We start from the raw sequence: 14,346 nt of genomic DNA, 5'->3' as shown, positions 1-14,346 counted from the left end.
AAAAACCTACATATTTTTAACTCTATAGGAAATGCAGTCTTATGCAGTTATGCCTAATAAATTATTAAATTGCACTCTCAAGGTCACAAATTACCTACACAAATTTGTATTCATTGAAATTAAATACTTAGGTACCTGCAACAGCATGCAACCGTCATTGCATCTTGTCGCTTCACTCTTCAGTCCCCACTTTTCAATTGTACATTGTAATTATTAGCGTTGTTGTGTAATGGGTTATAGATTTAGGCAATTTATCAAAGTAATAGCATTGATTATAAAATATACTGTAGTATATTCAATGGCAATAGCCAATAGCCAAGATACTTATTACTAGTTAGTAGTTATATATAAATTATAAATAGTTAAATGTAAAAATAAATATTTCATATGATATAAGTATTTTAGAGTGGGCACTAAGTCGGTTATAAAAATACATAAAGTTGTAAATCTAAATACTTTAGTTTTTAACAATTTCTAGATATTATATTATATTGAATTATATAGTATTAAACATCTATGTATAATTATATAAACTATATTATATAATTAATAATTATACTATATAATACAGTATGACAACAAACGAATTTGTTAAATTTTAGTATAAAATATACTTATATACTATACTGGCTATAATAATATGCACCTACAATGTTTATCGAAATTCATCCATCAATGTCAAACATTGAAGCATGAATCATGTGTATGAAATATTGTAATCGGAATGTGTATGTAATTCTGATGACTGATTGTATAATATAAGCTTATAACTAAAAAAGAAACACGTAGTTTGACTTGAGTTGTTTAAAAATTGCTCGTATCAGTCGTATCATATTCGTAGAAAAAAATCACAAACCAAAAATTGTATATACTATAATATTATGCATGTGTATCTGGTATACCTATATAAGGCTGCTATAGCTGTGTACCTACATATAAGATAAATCCCACGTTTGTAATTCGCTGCAGTTAAAGATTTCATTTGTGGGTAGTATATATGAAGCCAGAACCATTATAATTCCTGTGCACCTACTATATTATGCACATTTCAAAAATGACCATTTGTTTAACGATTTATAATAAACATTCAATAATCCTTTGAAAATAACAAAATAAGTTTGAGTCACTACAGAACACTTCTTAAATGGTATAGAAAATACAAATATTTAAAAATATGGACCTCTGCAAGTATTCCAAAAAAACAGAATTTAAATGGCCTAATTTAAGTTACTATGCTTGACATAGCTTGTTGAATCACTCTGTATGCACATAAGCGATTATATTTAATTTTAACGTGGTGTTTTTACAGGTACACCTAAATGGTAGAAGGCGTTGTTCTTGGTAAATTACAAAACATGTACAAGACGCCGTTAAAGAGAGGCCAGGAAATTGAGTAATTTCCATTAGAACGTAAGATTTGTATAAATGAGTAACAGGCTATATACTTATATATATACGAATACGATATACCAATACCATAGTCCATAGTGTACGAACATGTCCTGTAATTGTCGTCCGGGGTGAGAGACAAGTGAAAAAAACCTTTTATAGTACCTATTAGTAATTCCATAAATAAAATTCATTATAATTTATACTTTATTTAATGTATGAAAAAATAATTTTAGGTTAGATGAGAATTAATAGACTCCCAATCCACCATCAACCACAGTCTAGTATACTTGTTTGATAGTTCGATATCTCTATTATGAATTATGATATTCAGATATTGTGACAGGCAGTGGAGGCGCGAACTTTTTGAGTCTTTGAAGCAAATTTTTAATAATTTTACAACCAACCATCCCCTTTATTACATCAAAATGATAATTTACTATGTTGAAGCTATGAAGATGAAGCTATGAAGCAATTGCTTCAAATAGTATTATATCCCGCCGTCCAATACTGGACTGACAGAAACCAATAACGTGTAATGTTAATCTAGTTTCAAAAAAAATCAGGGGCATATGATGCTGCCCCCATGCGCACTCTTATTAATAGTATGTATGAATATTATGATATAGATATTATATAATATTATTTTATAAACTATTTAGTATAGTGAAATAATTAGCTCAATTTTTTAATTAACGATTCACGATCAACAGTTATATTTTTAACGGATATTCACAATACATTACATATACTTGGCGAATTTTATGAAATATATATGTACCTATATAGTTTATAAAAAAGGTAATTAGTAATGACTAATAACTTATAAGCAATAACTATAATGGATAGGTAGATACTATAAATATACGCATGCAGAGGTCCGTGTTGCAACAGACACCGTGTAGGTTGGTCCAAAAATATTATTTTTTGGTCTAACCAATTAAATGTACCTACCTATATTCTATTCTATAATATATTATGTCGGAGAAGGTAAAATAAAATATTATATACTTTCACATCTTGTTTAAGATAGTATAGCTAATAAAATTATACATGCTATAGTGCTATAATAGGTATTAGGTACATATGTGCCTATGAGTAAATATAATATAATATTTATATAAAGACAGAGAGTCTATGTACTATACCTTAGTACTAGGGATATTATATATTTATTATTTATAAACTATACTACAATTGATGTATTTAAATTTGAATAACATTTTTATCAAATTAAAATGTAAATGCCAGTAAGAAAAGTGGTTTTGTAACTAAATATAGGATTAGGGTATAGTTATAAAAAATATATTTTTAATGAGTAGGTATATATTCGATTTTTTTAACAACTTAAATTTAATGTACAAATGTTATATAACATACAGTTGTGCACCCAGCACACCACAGCCGTGACTTGTTCGAATACTGAGAAAATTAAAATCTGTATAAAACGACTAGATTTTTTAATATATTCATGGCAATAATATTTTATAAACATGTGCACAGGGGTCAGGGGATATATATTCTATACTTTATGTTTGTGTATAATTATTCAAATAATAAACATTATACCACAAAAAACTAATGCATTTTTTAACTGGCTTTCTTTAACGATTATTCTGTTTTCCTTGTAAAAAAAAAAAATTATTTAAAATGAATTATAAATTGAAATCTGAGGGTAACATATCCCCACTTTGGCTCATTTTTTTCATTTATAAATTACACGATAAAAGCAATGCTATAACGTGATAGTGAGAGAGTACCATGGTGGTATATATGGTAATACGTGATGGTCAAGTTGAAATATTTTTTTTTAAGTACCTATATTATATAGGTATAATATTGTATTTTGTTGGACAAATCAAATCCAAGTCAACGATTTAAGTCTCATGACCTCACCTCATATGATAATCATAAATATGACTCATGATTGTATAGTACGCATATGTTTGAAAATAAAACGTAATAATAAAAAAATAATTTTTACATAAGGAATATAACTTCGAAATATTTTATTTAGGTATAATATAATTTAGTACAACGTACATAAAATTATAGGTTGTGAATATTATTCTTAATGGTGAATGTTAAGTATATTTAATATGAATTCGTATAGATTTACCATTGCATTATTGTAAATTGTTTAGCAGTACACAAGTAGAACCTATAAAAACAAATAATAATTATAATAATATTTCGTAGGCATATTTTACCAATGCAGTATTTGTATTTAACCATTTCACTGTTCATTTTAAATCTCTCACATCTATACATAGCTCCTTTCTTCAAACGGTGAAGTCCGTGGATCGCGTCGTGGTCTGTATGGAATATAAGTGAATATAGTTCGAAGCACAATAGCAGTCAATTGCTACAATAACGGTAAAGCATACGCATCACCTATACTATTATAATATTATCAGAATATTATATCGCAGACGAAGCTTTACGTCTATGCTTTTACCGGATACGTGTCTATAATATATGTACCTACGGCTTATATTTTAATATAATATATTCTCATTTAAAACAGGACGTCCTGAACAGATTTAACTGGGAGCGTGCTTGTGGGTGTAACCGAGGCTTTAACGTTACACGACAAGCTACTGCAAGGAAAGAAATTAATAACGATTTTTAGTCACTTCTCGTTTTGTAAGAATTCGTAGGAGTAACATAATATTATTGTGCACGTCTAACACCAGCCCCACATTGTCTGGAAACGAGAAAACCACTGTACATTGCAGGGCATCGAACAAAAGTTTTCAGCGGTCGCGGAAAGCCTCGAGTATGCAGGACGTAATGTAATATAATATTTTCCAGGTAGGCACACCCTCGTACAATTCGAACTGGGGGGTATATTATGGTCCCGGAGCGACGAGACTACGAAACGATATGGTAACGAATAATATTGTTTTAAATCGTAAGAACAATGCCGTGCACCTTGGAAACTGCAGGCCAATCATTGGGGCGGCATGCAGAGCGTCGGATTGTGCGCGCGGTTGTTGTTGTTGTTGTTGTTGTTGTTGTTGTTGTTGTTTACAATTACTGTGGTCGTGGGTTGTGACGACGTGGCCGTTTCGCGGAATCTACGCGGAAAATCAGCGATCGACTCGGTGGAAATAAAAAAAAAAACACCCGCGTACAGAGGCGGGAAAATCCGGTCGTCTGCGGTGAGTGTTGAATTGTATTTTTACAAGCCGCAGTCGTACGAATACCAACAGTTTTCGTCGTTCCGCAATATTATCTCCGCGGCAGAACAACGGCGGAGGAACACGGCGGATCGCCCTGTATAAACGAGTGCGCGCTACGTATATTGCACGCGCAACGCACAAAAGAACGTTACGCCTCCACCCCGCCGCGCCGTGGTCTACACGAAAAACGGTCCTTTCCCGGCCGCGGCATGAAAGAACGAGCGTGGCGGGGCGGAGGACACGGTCTGACGGCGAGGAATGCGACCTCGGCGGCGCGTGAGACCGTCGCCGTCGCCGCCGCCGTAGCGCCGCGCAATGGCCTCTACTCCGCCACCACGTCGTCTTCGTCCTCCTGCTCCTTCTCCTCCACCTCATCGCCGTCATCCTTTACGGAGCACAATAAACGAGCGTCTCGAGTCTCGGACCGTGTTTCAAGTGTGCCGACCGTTTCTCACGCGGAGGCCCCACCCTCCCCCGACCCGCTGCAACGTGAGGGGGACAGAGAGATGCGAGTGTGCGTGTGTGTGAGCGAGAGAAAGAGTGACACGCACACACGCTCGGGTCCGAGACCACCGTTTCGATAATAATAATATTATGATCCGAATTCCGAGAGATTTTTCAATTTTCACTGGGGGGGGGGGGGCAGATAGCGACCGTGCCAGCTCTTTGTTTGTGTTGTATTTTTTGCGCACGAATGCCACACCCGCCGGAGATTTTGGTTTATATGGTTATTATACTGAAATATTCACTTATCTGACAAAACATGCCTAGAATAGAGATTAACATACGGGCACGAAAAATCATGATAATGTAACATAATGGCAGTCTCTCTACAAAATATTATTAAGCTATTTAAGCAATACAAAATTGGACCGAAAATAGCCATTGATCTCTGAACCAGGCATCAGCAAGCGAAAAACACACAAAATCGACAATTTTATGTACCCCCCAAGAACCTAAACATCCGGTGAGAGAAATGTTAAGCCTTAAAAATTTCTCTGGAGATAAATATTGTTGTCGGGGAGCTTATAAGTACTACACGTTTGTGCGCGATTAAAAATAGAATAATGAAATACAATTTAAACAGCGGACGTAGGCAATACATTACTAAAAATATTAATATTATAGCGATGACTAATTAAAATATACTGGTATGCCATTGCTCATTGGTAATCGAATCTCTCTGTATGCACTAAGTAGAGGCAGACATTAAGATATAATAATATTATGAACGTAGGTAACTCGTGTCAACAAGGAAAGTAAGAAAAGGGGGGGGGGAAATTAGATTGCGCAAATATACGGATTTCTTTTATTGTGATTTTACGACGTGGGGCTGGATGTGAGGGGTACACTTACGAATAACTGCGTTTTTCTTGTACACAATACATAAGAATTTGAAACGAACACTGTATTCTCTCTGGTCTCAACTCACCACTTAGACGGTGGTCACATAGGTACTTAAGTTTTTTTTTTTGTTATCGTATGTCCTTAGAAATGTAAAGATTATTATCGCCGTTTCGCTTTAACGAATCTTCGTCATTTTAGACCCGTGTCAGAAGGTATGGATATAAAAATATAGGTAGCATACCAGACGATATCTGATATCTTATATTGTGATGAAAATTAAAACCAGAAGACTGTTGACGTTATGGTCTATAAAGTATGGACACAAAAACATTTATTTTTATGATTCAATTCTTGATTACAATTCAAAATATATAAATACCATGTTGTGCTCTACCATTACACATTTACACTGATTTAGGCAGTGATAAAATATTTCAAATAATTACATTTTTTCGTTATTCTTTTATAAGTATATTATATAGTAGGTATATATAATATATACAAAATTAAATGTTCTGAAAGCAAAATGTTATAGATCAAGTGGCAGAGTTTGAGAACTGAGAAGGGAGGAAAAAAATTCTCAATTTAAACATATATGTTTTTATTTTGTATATAAGTATTTTTTATAAAGTAAAGTTGCTCCCAAAAGGTTTGAAAATGTTATATAACTATCTAAATTCTAAGTATAATTGTGAACTGTTGTAACTCGTGAATCATTTTAAGCATTTTCTGTAGATATTGAACCTTAATAATTGAGAAAATATCATAAGAAAAATCAAAATAGTGGGTTCTTCAATAACCATTAAACTCATTAAATATAATTAAAAATAAATTAGATAGTAAAAGGAATTTCTATATTTGTAGATTTATGTCTTAAGGTATTCATGGTGAGATTAAATGAACATAAATAATAATATACCAGCTACTTAAGTATGTTATGTTGTATTTGTAGTATCTATATGCATAAATATATTGTGTAGTTATTATATTTAAGTGTTTAAATGATAGTTTATATCCCAGTCTTAGAAGATATATTTGAAGACAAATGTTCCATACACGATTAAAGATATAATACATTGTCTATGCACATCTTTAATCATGGTTTCATGTAATAGTATTTAATTGATTTACAAAATATACCTTAAAGGGCTTAAAGTGGAGTTATACATACAACATCCCTGGCACCATAAAGTGGAAACACTGTATATATATTATATGTATTACATTTCTATTAAAAGTAACTAATTCATTAATAGTCAATACAAAAGTTCTAATCTAATAACCGTTAGAAAGTGTTTTTAATAGCTTTTCAGAGAAAATGATAGAATGAGAAAAATTAACAATTTCACATTTTTTCTCAAGAACTGAAAAATATTGATTAAAAAAAAAGGACTAATATCATATTACAGTTTAATATAATATTTAGACAATGACATTCACATCTTAAGTCTATTTTATAATTTGAACATCAAAAGCTATAACAAATCAAACTTTAAAAATATATTTTTTTCAGCACTCACTTATTTTTGGAATACTTAGAATGATTTTTACTTAAGATACTAGGAGTTATAACAATATTTTAACAGCCTGAAATGTGATCTTCTTAAATGAGTCAGTTCTCTATTGTTTGAATTTATTTATTCAATAGATCACTGTTTCTTTTACACATGATTGGAAAATTAAATAAAAACTAAAGAAATAATGATTGGAACTTTAAAAGAATTAAAAACAATAAATAACATATTTAAACAATTTAAATGAATCACTATGTACAAACTATCTCATTATTAACTTTATTAAGTTTTAATGACTCAACATTTTAGTTATTATACTTTTAACATAATAATAACATAACACTTTACGCCATCAAAAAATTTACTATTAGTATTTATTTAAAGTAAAAGTAATTTTCTTCTTTACATTCTGTATAATATTGTCTGTAATTTAACATTCAAAGTTTTTGATGAGAGCATTTGAAATGTAAGCTACATACCTACTTATCATACACATTACACAAAATATAAAAATAATAGTCTAAATTTAAGAATGAGTACAAATTAAACAAAATGTGGAATATACAGAACTATTTTGAATTTAATTTTCATATTATTTAAGAAAAAAACAATACATTTTTCTACCTAAATTGAAATATTCTAATAGAATAAAAATTACCAATTTACTATGATTTAAAATATAGAAATATTGAAAATCACACAAAACATTAATATATTTGAAATTTCCAATTTTTTCTTTTAGTAAAGGTTAACATTAAATATATATATATAAATAGCAACAGGCAATCTATACATCAAATTTGTTAAGTATTTAAATGTTCAACAAATGTGAATTAAGTGCAAAGTAAAAATTTGTAAATATAATGTCAATCATTAAGAAAGGAATGTACGAACAGTAGCCTTGATGGTCTGTCGACATAATGGGCAGTCTGGTAGACTAGAAGCACAAGTGATGCATGCAACTAAATGAGCACAAGGTAACATAACAACACCCAATTCTTGATCTAGACAAATTTTACAAAGGCGGGCTTCCTTCAAACGACGGTTTTCTTCTTCTAAATCTAAATTAAAATAATACATTTTAATGACAATAGTCATAATTATGAATCTTTCAAATATTATATTAATAGGTTATTTTTTATCTAAATTAATAGGTTTGACTAAAAATGGGAAATGCAGAGAGCATTTAACTACAAACATGTTTGACACTGTTTTATTATGAAATTTTCTTGAGATAGACTCTATCATATTAAACATAATATTTTTTGTCATGCCTGCACCAAGTTTTTAAAAAAAATCGTTAACTAAATAATAACTAGTAGGTAATCAATTTGTTGGAATGCAAACAAAAATGATCATAGCAATAATTAAACAAATTTGAATTAAAAAGGATCTTGCTTTTGAGTATATAGTAGAAATACATTCTTTATGATTTTAAAGTGCATTAAGTTGTGAACGGAAGAGACTATACTCTATTCCAAATAAGGTTGGCAAATAGCTAACAACTGGCCAACCACAGAAGGCCCTACGGTTCCAAGAGTGCATAGTTTTTCAAACTTATTCAGAATAGAGTATAACAGGGAACAATAGTACTAATGAGTTCCTTATTTTATTAAATATTATGTAAGAGGCTTTTGACTTTTTTACAAATAAATATTTTGATTTAAAAAAAATTGTACATGGAACATTGTATAGTCATAAAAAGTTATTTAGAATGTTAATGATTTTGTTAAAAACTAATAATGACATAAAAATGTATAATGTACATTTTTTTTTTGTTTATAAAGTTAAATAAGTTGATGGTTAAAAGGCCAACTGTTGTTTCTTATAACCCACAAAAACATAATAATATTTTAATATAATAGCAGTATTTTGTTATTCTTAACTTAATATTAACATCCTTAAAATCATATTTATTTATAACTTAATTTTAGTCACTGTTTGATCATGTAATAATGATAAACAATAATAATAACCATGATAGCATTTATCATTTAGTGATTCGTATTACAACATTTTAACATTTATGTGTCAGTTGAATACTTGTATGTAATACTACACGGCATGGTGTAGAGGAAACGTGACTTTAAGATTGCTAAATTTGGCAAATAATTTACTGTTAAATTACCAATTTTGTTAATATTAAATAATAAATATATTATTTAAATGAAATGTTTTGTTTAGATATGAACAGTTTTATTTTTAAATGTTTCAAAATGTTACATAAATAAAACATATGCATTTTATTTGATGATTTCAATAAGAATAATTATTTTTATCATAATATTTCAATGTGGCTCGCAGCGCTTTATATTAAAAGAAAAATAGAAAAATAGTATACTAAACATTGAATTGTGGGTTATGAAATGAAGATTTTTTTGTTAAAACACAAACATTTTTTATGAAATTTAATATTTTGTTGAAACTTCATTTTTGACAATTGATAGTTAAGTTAAGTGATAGTTACAACAGATAGCCTTTTAAGTAAGAATTAATAACCATTGAAATATTAAACCTGTCAATTAGGCAGTGGTCAGGAAATTTTAAGGATAAGCTATGTATTTAAACTACTTAACAACAAATTATGTAAATACTTAGTTCAAGAGATATTAAGAAATAAAAAAAAAATTAGAGCATTATTGTAATATCACTAAAAATAGCAGGATATTTCTGACCACTAGAGTTAGAAGATATTAACGATTAAGGCTATTAGTTCTTGAGTTGACAACAGTGGTTACAAATATAAATTTGATACATTTAATAAAAAAAAAAAATACCTGAATGAGATAATTTAATACTCCCACTCCCAGATTCATCACTTGGTAAATTAACTTCTTCTGAAATTAACACAAAGTTAAATGATTAAAAAAATTAATAACTGACCAAAACAGGGAGTAGACGTGTGATACATAATTAATGCAGTCATAATCATTCATCAAATGATTAAAAATAATTTCAATACCTTTAGTTTTAGTATCGTTAGATTGACTGGAATGAACATTGTCAGCTATAAATGCAGATTCATTTATATCAAGAGTATCACTTTCATTTTGACTATTTGTTATATTTTGATCTTGAGGTTCAGATATTAATTCATCTTCTAAATCGCTTTGTAACACAAAATTACTATCTCTGTAAAAATGAAATAAACTTTAATAAAACTGAAATCATACTAATTTGCTAACTTACTCGTCACTTTCATTAGATTCACTAGATTCTTCAGACAATAATGCATTAGAAAGATGCTGAGTAACTCCTGTTCTGTCCACTGGCCCTTCTCTCTGAAGAATTTGTTCCAGAGTCAATGTATCTCTAAAATGCATTTTTTTTTTTTTGTAAAGACATACTTATTTTAATGCTTACAAATTTGTTTTGATAAATACCCATCAGAAAAAAATGAATTTTGATCTTGATTTAAAACCTGTTGCATAAAACTATCCATTGAACGAAAAGGTGTGCCGATATCTTGCAGATTACTACGAATTGCTTGTCGAATCTGAGATGGTTGCAAGCCTAACTCTAAAGCCATCTAAAATATCATTGATTCTTATTATAATTAATGCCCAACGAGTAGATACATAGAAAATAAGAGGAATCCTTTGTCTTACTAGTGCAGGAGGTAATAGCATAAGATCGCTAATTTGACGATCAGTGGTCTCATTACTTCTAGTTGAAGAACTCATATTATATGGGGAAATGTTATCTGTTTGGTGTATACTAACCACTTGTCCCTATAAAAAATAAAATGTTAAATGTAAAATATTTTTAGTATGCTAAGATATAAATATATAATATTCATAGAAAAATATTGAACAGATAGTGAATTTAGCCATGTTTGTTTTTTGGATAATTTTAAAAAATTTAGTTAATTTGAAGATTAAATCAATAGAAGTTTTTTTTTTTTATTTTATTTTAGAACCATCAGCCATCAATAGAAGTTTCAGGGTTATTTGTTAATAGATTAATTTCTTAGAAACAATTATAATATGTAATCACTAATAATACATTATAATAACTATAAATAAAACATTATTTTGTTGTTAATTTCTATCTTTTAAAATTATATTTGTTATTTTTAGTGCAATGATGTGAAGAAATGGTAATAACTTATTTAGCATTTAAGATTTAAACAAGAGAAAATAAGTAATACAAAGATAAATTGTAAAATGTTTGTCCACTATTCTACTCATCTAAACTATAAATGCTTGTAACTTACAACCTACATAATTACTTGCTTATAATTCAATTTTCATCTCAAAATACTTCAAAAAATATTCTTCTTTAGAATATGAAATTAAAAATGTATGTACAAATTATGTACAAAAATATTTTCAAAAACTAATACTTTTGAAACAATGAGTGTTTTACGTTAAGTGAATTAGTGATTTTCAACTACCCGTTTATTGTATAGTAAATACACCATTCAAATTTGAATTTTGACATACCTCTGTTGAATCATCGGGCCTAGGTCTACTTAAAAGCGCATTAAATCTTTCCACCAAACTTCCATCTAAGAATTTTTCTCCTTTTACTAAATTTAAAAAGCCACAGTTTGGAAACCATTTTGCATGTTCAACCCATGAATTATCTGCTACCTCCCAATTTTGAAGACCTCCATCACAGTAATAACATCGAACTTCGTCATTACTACCTGTAATAATTAATTTGACATCCATTCATTAAACAGATAGGGAAAATAAAACTTTTTGAAATATTAAAGGTTGCTGTACAAAAAAAAAATAAAATGTTTGATATTTCTGAGCATACATTCTGATATAACTGATATAAGTTTAAAAACAAGTCAATTGCTAATTAAAACAAATACAAATAATTCATACCAGTGAAAAAAAATCCAGCAGTAGCTAAGTCTTCAGGTTTTTGTGATTCATTATTCCAACCTCTGAATGAGCTCAATCGAGCACTAAATGAATTATACTTTAAATGAAAAGCTACTCTATGAGCTCTTACACCCAAACCTTGAATATCAATTGGTTCACCTATTTTGTGAAAATGTAAATTAATTAATTATACAACTAACAGTAAGAAAGGTGTACAATTTAAAAGAATATTATTTTATGTATTTAAATAAACACTTGTACCAATATTTATTAGTTGTTCATATTAACAGAATATATGTATACATATTTTCCTTGAATAAGCACTCAATAATTCATAGTAACAATAATTTAATTAACTATTAAGTAACATTATAATTTGAAAACAAAAAAGTTGTTGTTTAATAAGTTATTAGGTAATTTTTGTTTTGTTTTTAAGTTTAATTGAAAGTTAATTAAATATTATTAATTGTTTTACCTACTTCATTATTATAAATAATAAACATTATTGAACAATACAAATTAATATTTTATCATGAACTTGGTAAAAATTATACTGTTTCATTATTAAAATGAACTAAACTAAAAACTGACCAGTTTCCTTATGGTTTTCAACAAATTCTCCCCTCAGCTGAATTCCTTCGATAATAGGTATATTCCCGCAGTCTTGACTAAGGATAAAGCTACAGTCAGGATTGTGACGTTTATGTTCATCAACAGCATTGTCACCGAATTCCCAGTGACAAATACAAATATTACAAAAAGCACATTTAACCTAAAATGAATAAAGAAATATAACATTATAGCACTTAACAATCTATAATATTACAGCTGTATAACCTATATAATATTATAACTAGTTATAAATTATAATTACTTTATCGGTTTGTTTGGTGTAATAGAATCCAGCAGCTGCTAAACTTTTCGGACTAATGATAAATGATACTGGCCAACCAGCAAATGTACTTAATCTATTGCTTTCATTTTTTAAATCGATCGACTGTGATGATTCCATTGATGTGAATAAATCTGTAAAGAACACATGCATTTTAAATTATTTAATTTAACACTGATCAACAGTCTTCTGAAGGGTGAAAAGGGGTAAAAAAAAAATGTAAAATGTATACTTTTGTTGTGATGACTAAATTTGACAGAAGCCAAAAACAAATTATAGAATTTTACAATTTACCTATTAATTATTATGAACAACTATTAATAGATATTTGACCAAAAAAAATATGGGTATAATGTATATGTATATATTATACATAAAAAGAATATTATCTCTACCTACTATACTTGTGTTATAACTTAAAGAGATAAAACTATGTACAGGCGTACAGTACATACAGGTGAATACAAATAATATATTAAGATCAATTAAAATGACCTTTTATAATAATATAAACTTACGTTAACAATTTAACTATTTATTTTTAGTTTGTTTGATTCCACTAGATCTGACGCATTTTATTCGTTCTTCTTAACAAAGAACAAAAACCTAATTAATTAGCATACAATATACATATAGTTGATTTCACAAGAACTCGAAAGAATTAAATATTTATAAATATGATTATTGATAACAGTTAAGAAAAATATTATGCGCAGAAACTCCTGTAATTATTAAAATAATAATTACCATTGAAAGTTACCACATACTAAATGATTTGTTGTTGTAGCCACTTCTCCACTTCACTGTCATCAGTAAGTTCTTGAAGCCTGTAGCCTGTTGTAGGTTGAACAAATCGATAAGAATTGATAATCATAATATATGATTTGTTATCATAACAGTTACCGTGGTTGTGACATAGAATAGATTAAATTGTGATAGCAATAACCAACGTGGATAAAAGAAGTTGGCTATATATAATAAATATAATAGATTTCACCTATATTCTGTGGGTATATTCATTGGAATTTGGAATTACATTTACTCGAAAAATCGCACTTCGGGCACACGTAATTAACATATAAATTACGTAAATCAGTGGCGTAGACAGAGGAAGGAGGCTGTAGCCCCCAAATTTAAAAATTATTTCTATGGTCTATATGAATGTTATTATACAAGTACAC

At 29.0% G+C, this 14,346-nt stretch overlaps 1 protein-coding gene across 6 annotated transcripts; it reads right to left on the bottom strand.

Moving 5' to 3' along the window:
- Positions 1-8,123: 8,123 nt before the first annotated feature.
- On the bottom strand, positions 8,124-14,012 carry LOC111027549 (baculoviral IAP repeat-containing protein 7-B-like). Of its 6 annotated transcripts, XM_022305951.1 has the most exons (12): positions 13,913-14,009; positions 13,684-13,771; positions 13,148-13,299; positions 12,865-13,045; positions 12,274-12,432; positions 11,881-12,086; positions 11,044-11,166; positions 10,819-10,964; positions 10,625-10,747; positions 10,398-10,567; positions 10,213-10,272; positions 8,124-8,496 (listed from the first exon to the last, which is right to left on the bottom strand). In XM_022305951.1, the coding sequence occupies exons 3-12, from the start codon at positions 13,283-13,285 to the stop codon at positions 8,309-8,311; spliced, it is 1,494 nt and encodes a 497-aa protein (XP_022161643.1). In that variant the 5' UTR covers positions 13,286-13,299; positions 13,684-13,771; positions 13,913-14,009; the 3' UTR covers positions 8,124-8,308. The 6 variants fall into 6 exon arrangements, with proteins under 6 accessions (XP_022161643.1, XP_022161644.1, XP_022161640.1 ...); XM_022305952.1 differs by lacking the exon at positions 13,684-13,771 and having other exon boundaries at positions 13,913-14,012; XM_022305948.1 differs by lacking the exon at positions 13,684-13,771 and having other exon boundaries at positions 13,933-13,990.
- Positions 14,013-14,346: the final 334 nt, after the last annotated feature.

The sequence above is a fragment of the Myzus persicae genome, unplaced genomic scaffold (assembly GCF_001856785.1).
Source record: "Myzus persicae strain clone G006 unplaced genomic scaffold, MPER_G0061.0, whole genome shotgun sequence".
Taxonomy (NCBI): Eukaryota; Metazoa; Arthropoda; class Insecta; order Hemiptera; family Aphididae; genus Myzus; species Myzus persicae.
This window is presented reverse-complemented; position numbering and strand designations above follow the sequence as displayed.

Coding starts and splice junctions, on each gene's coding strand:
- LOC111027549 (XM_022305946.1), bottom strand. CDS start 13,618: ATGTACTGTACGCCTGTACATAGTTTTATCTCTTTAAGTTATAACACA. Junction 11,167..11,880: donor GGCCCGATGATTCAACAGAG/GTATGTCAAAAT, acceptor TATTTTTTATAG/GGACAAGTGGTTAGTATACA. Junction 10,273..10,397: donor TAACGATACTAAAACTAAAG/GTATTGAAATTA, acceptor TGTTAATTTCAG/AAGAAGTTAATTTACCAAGT.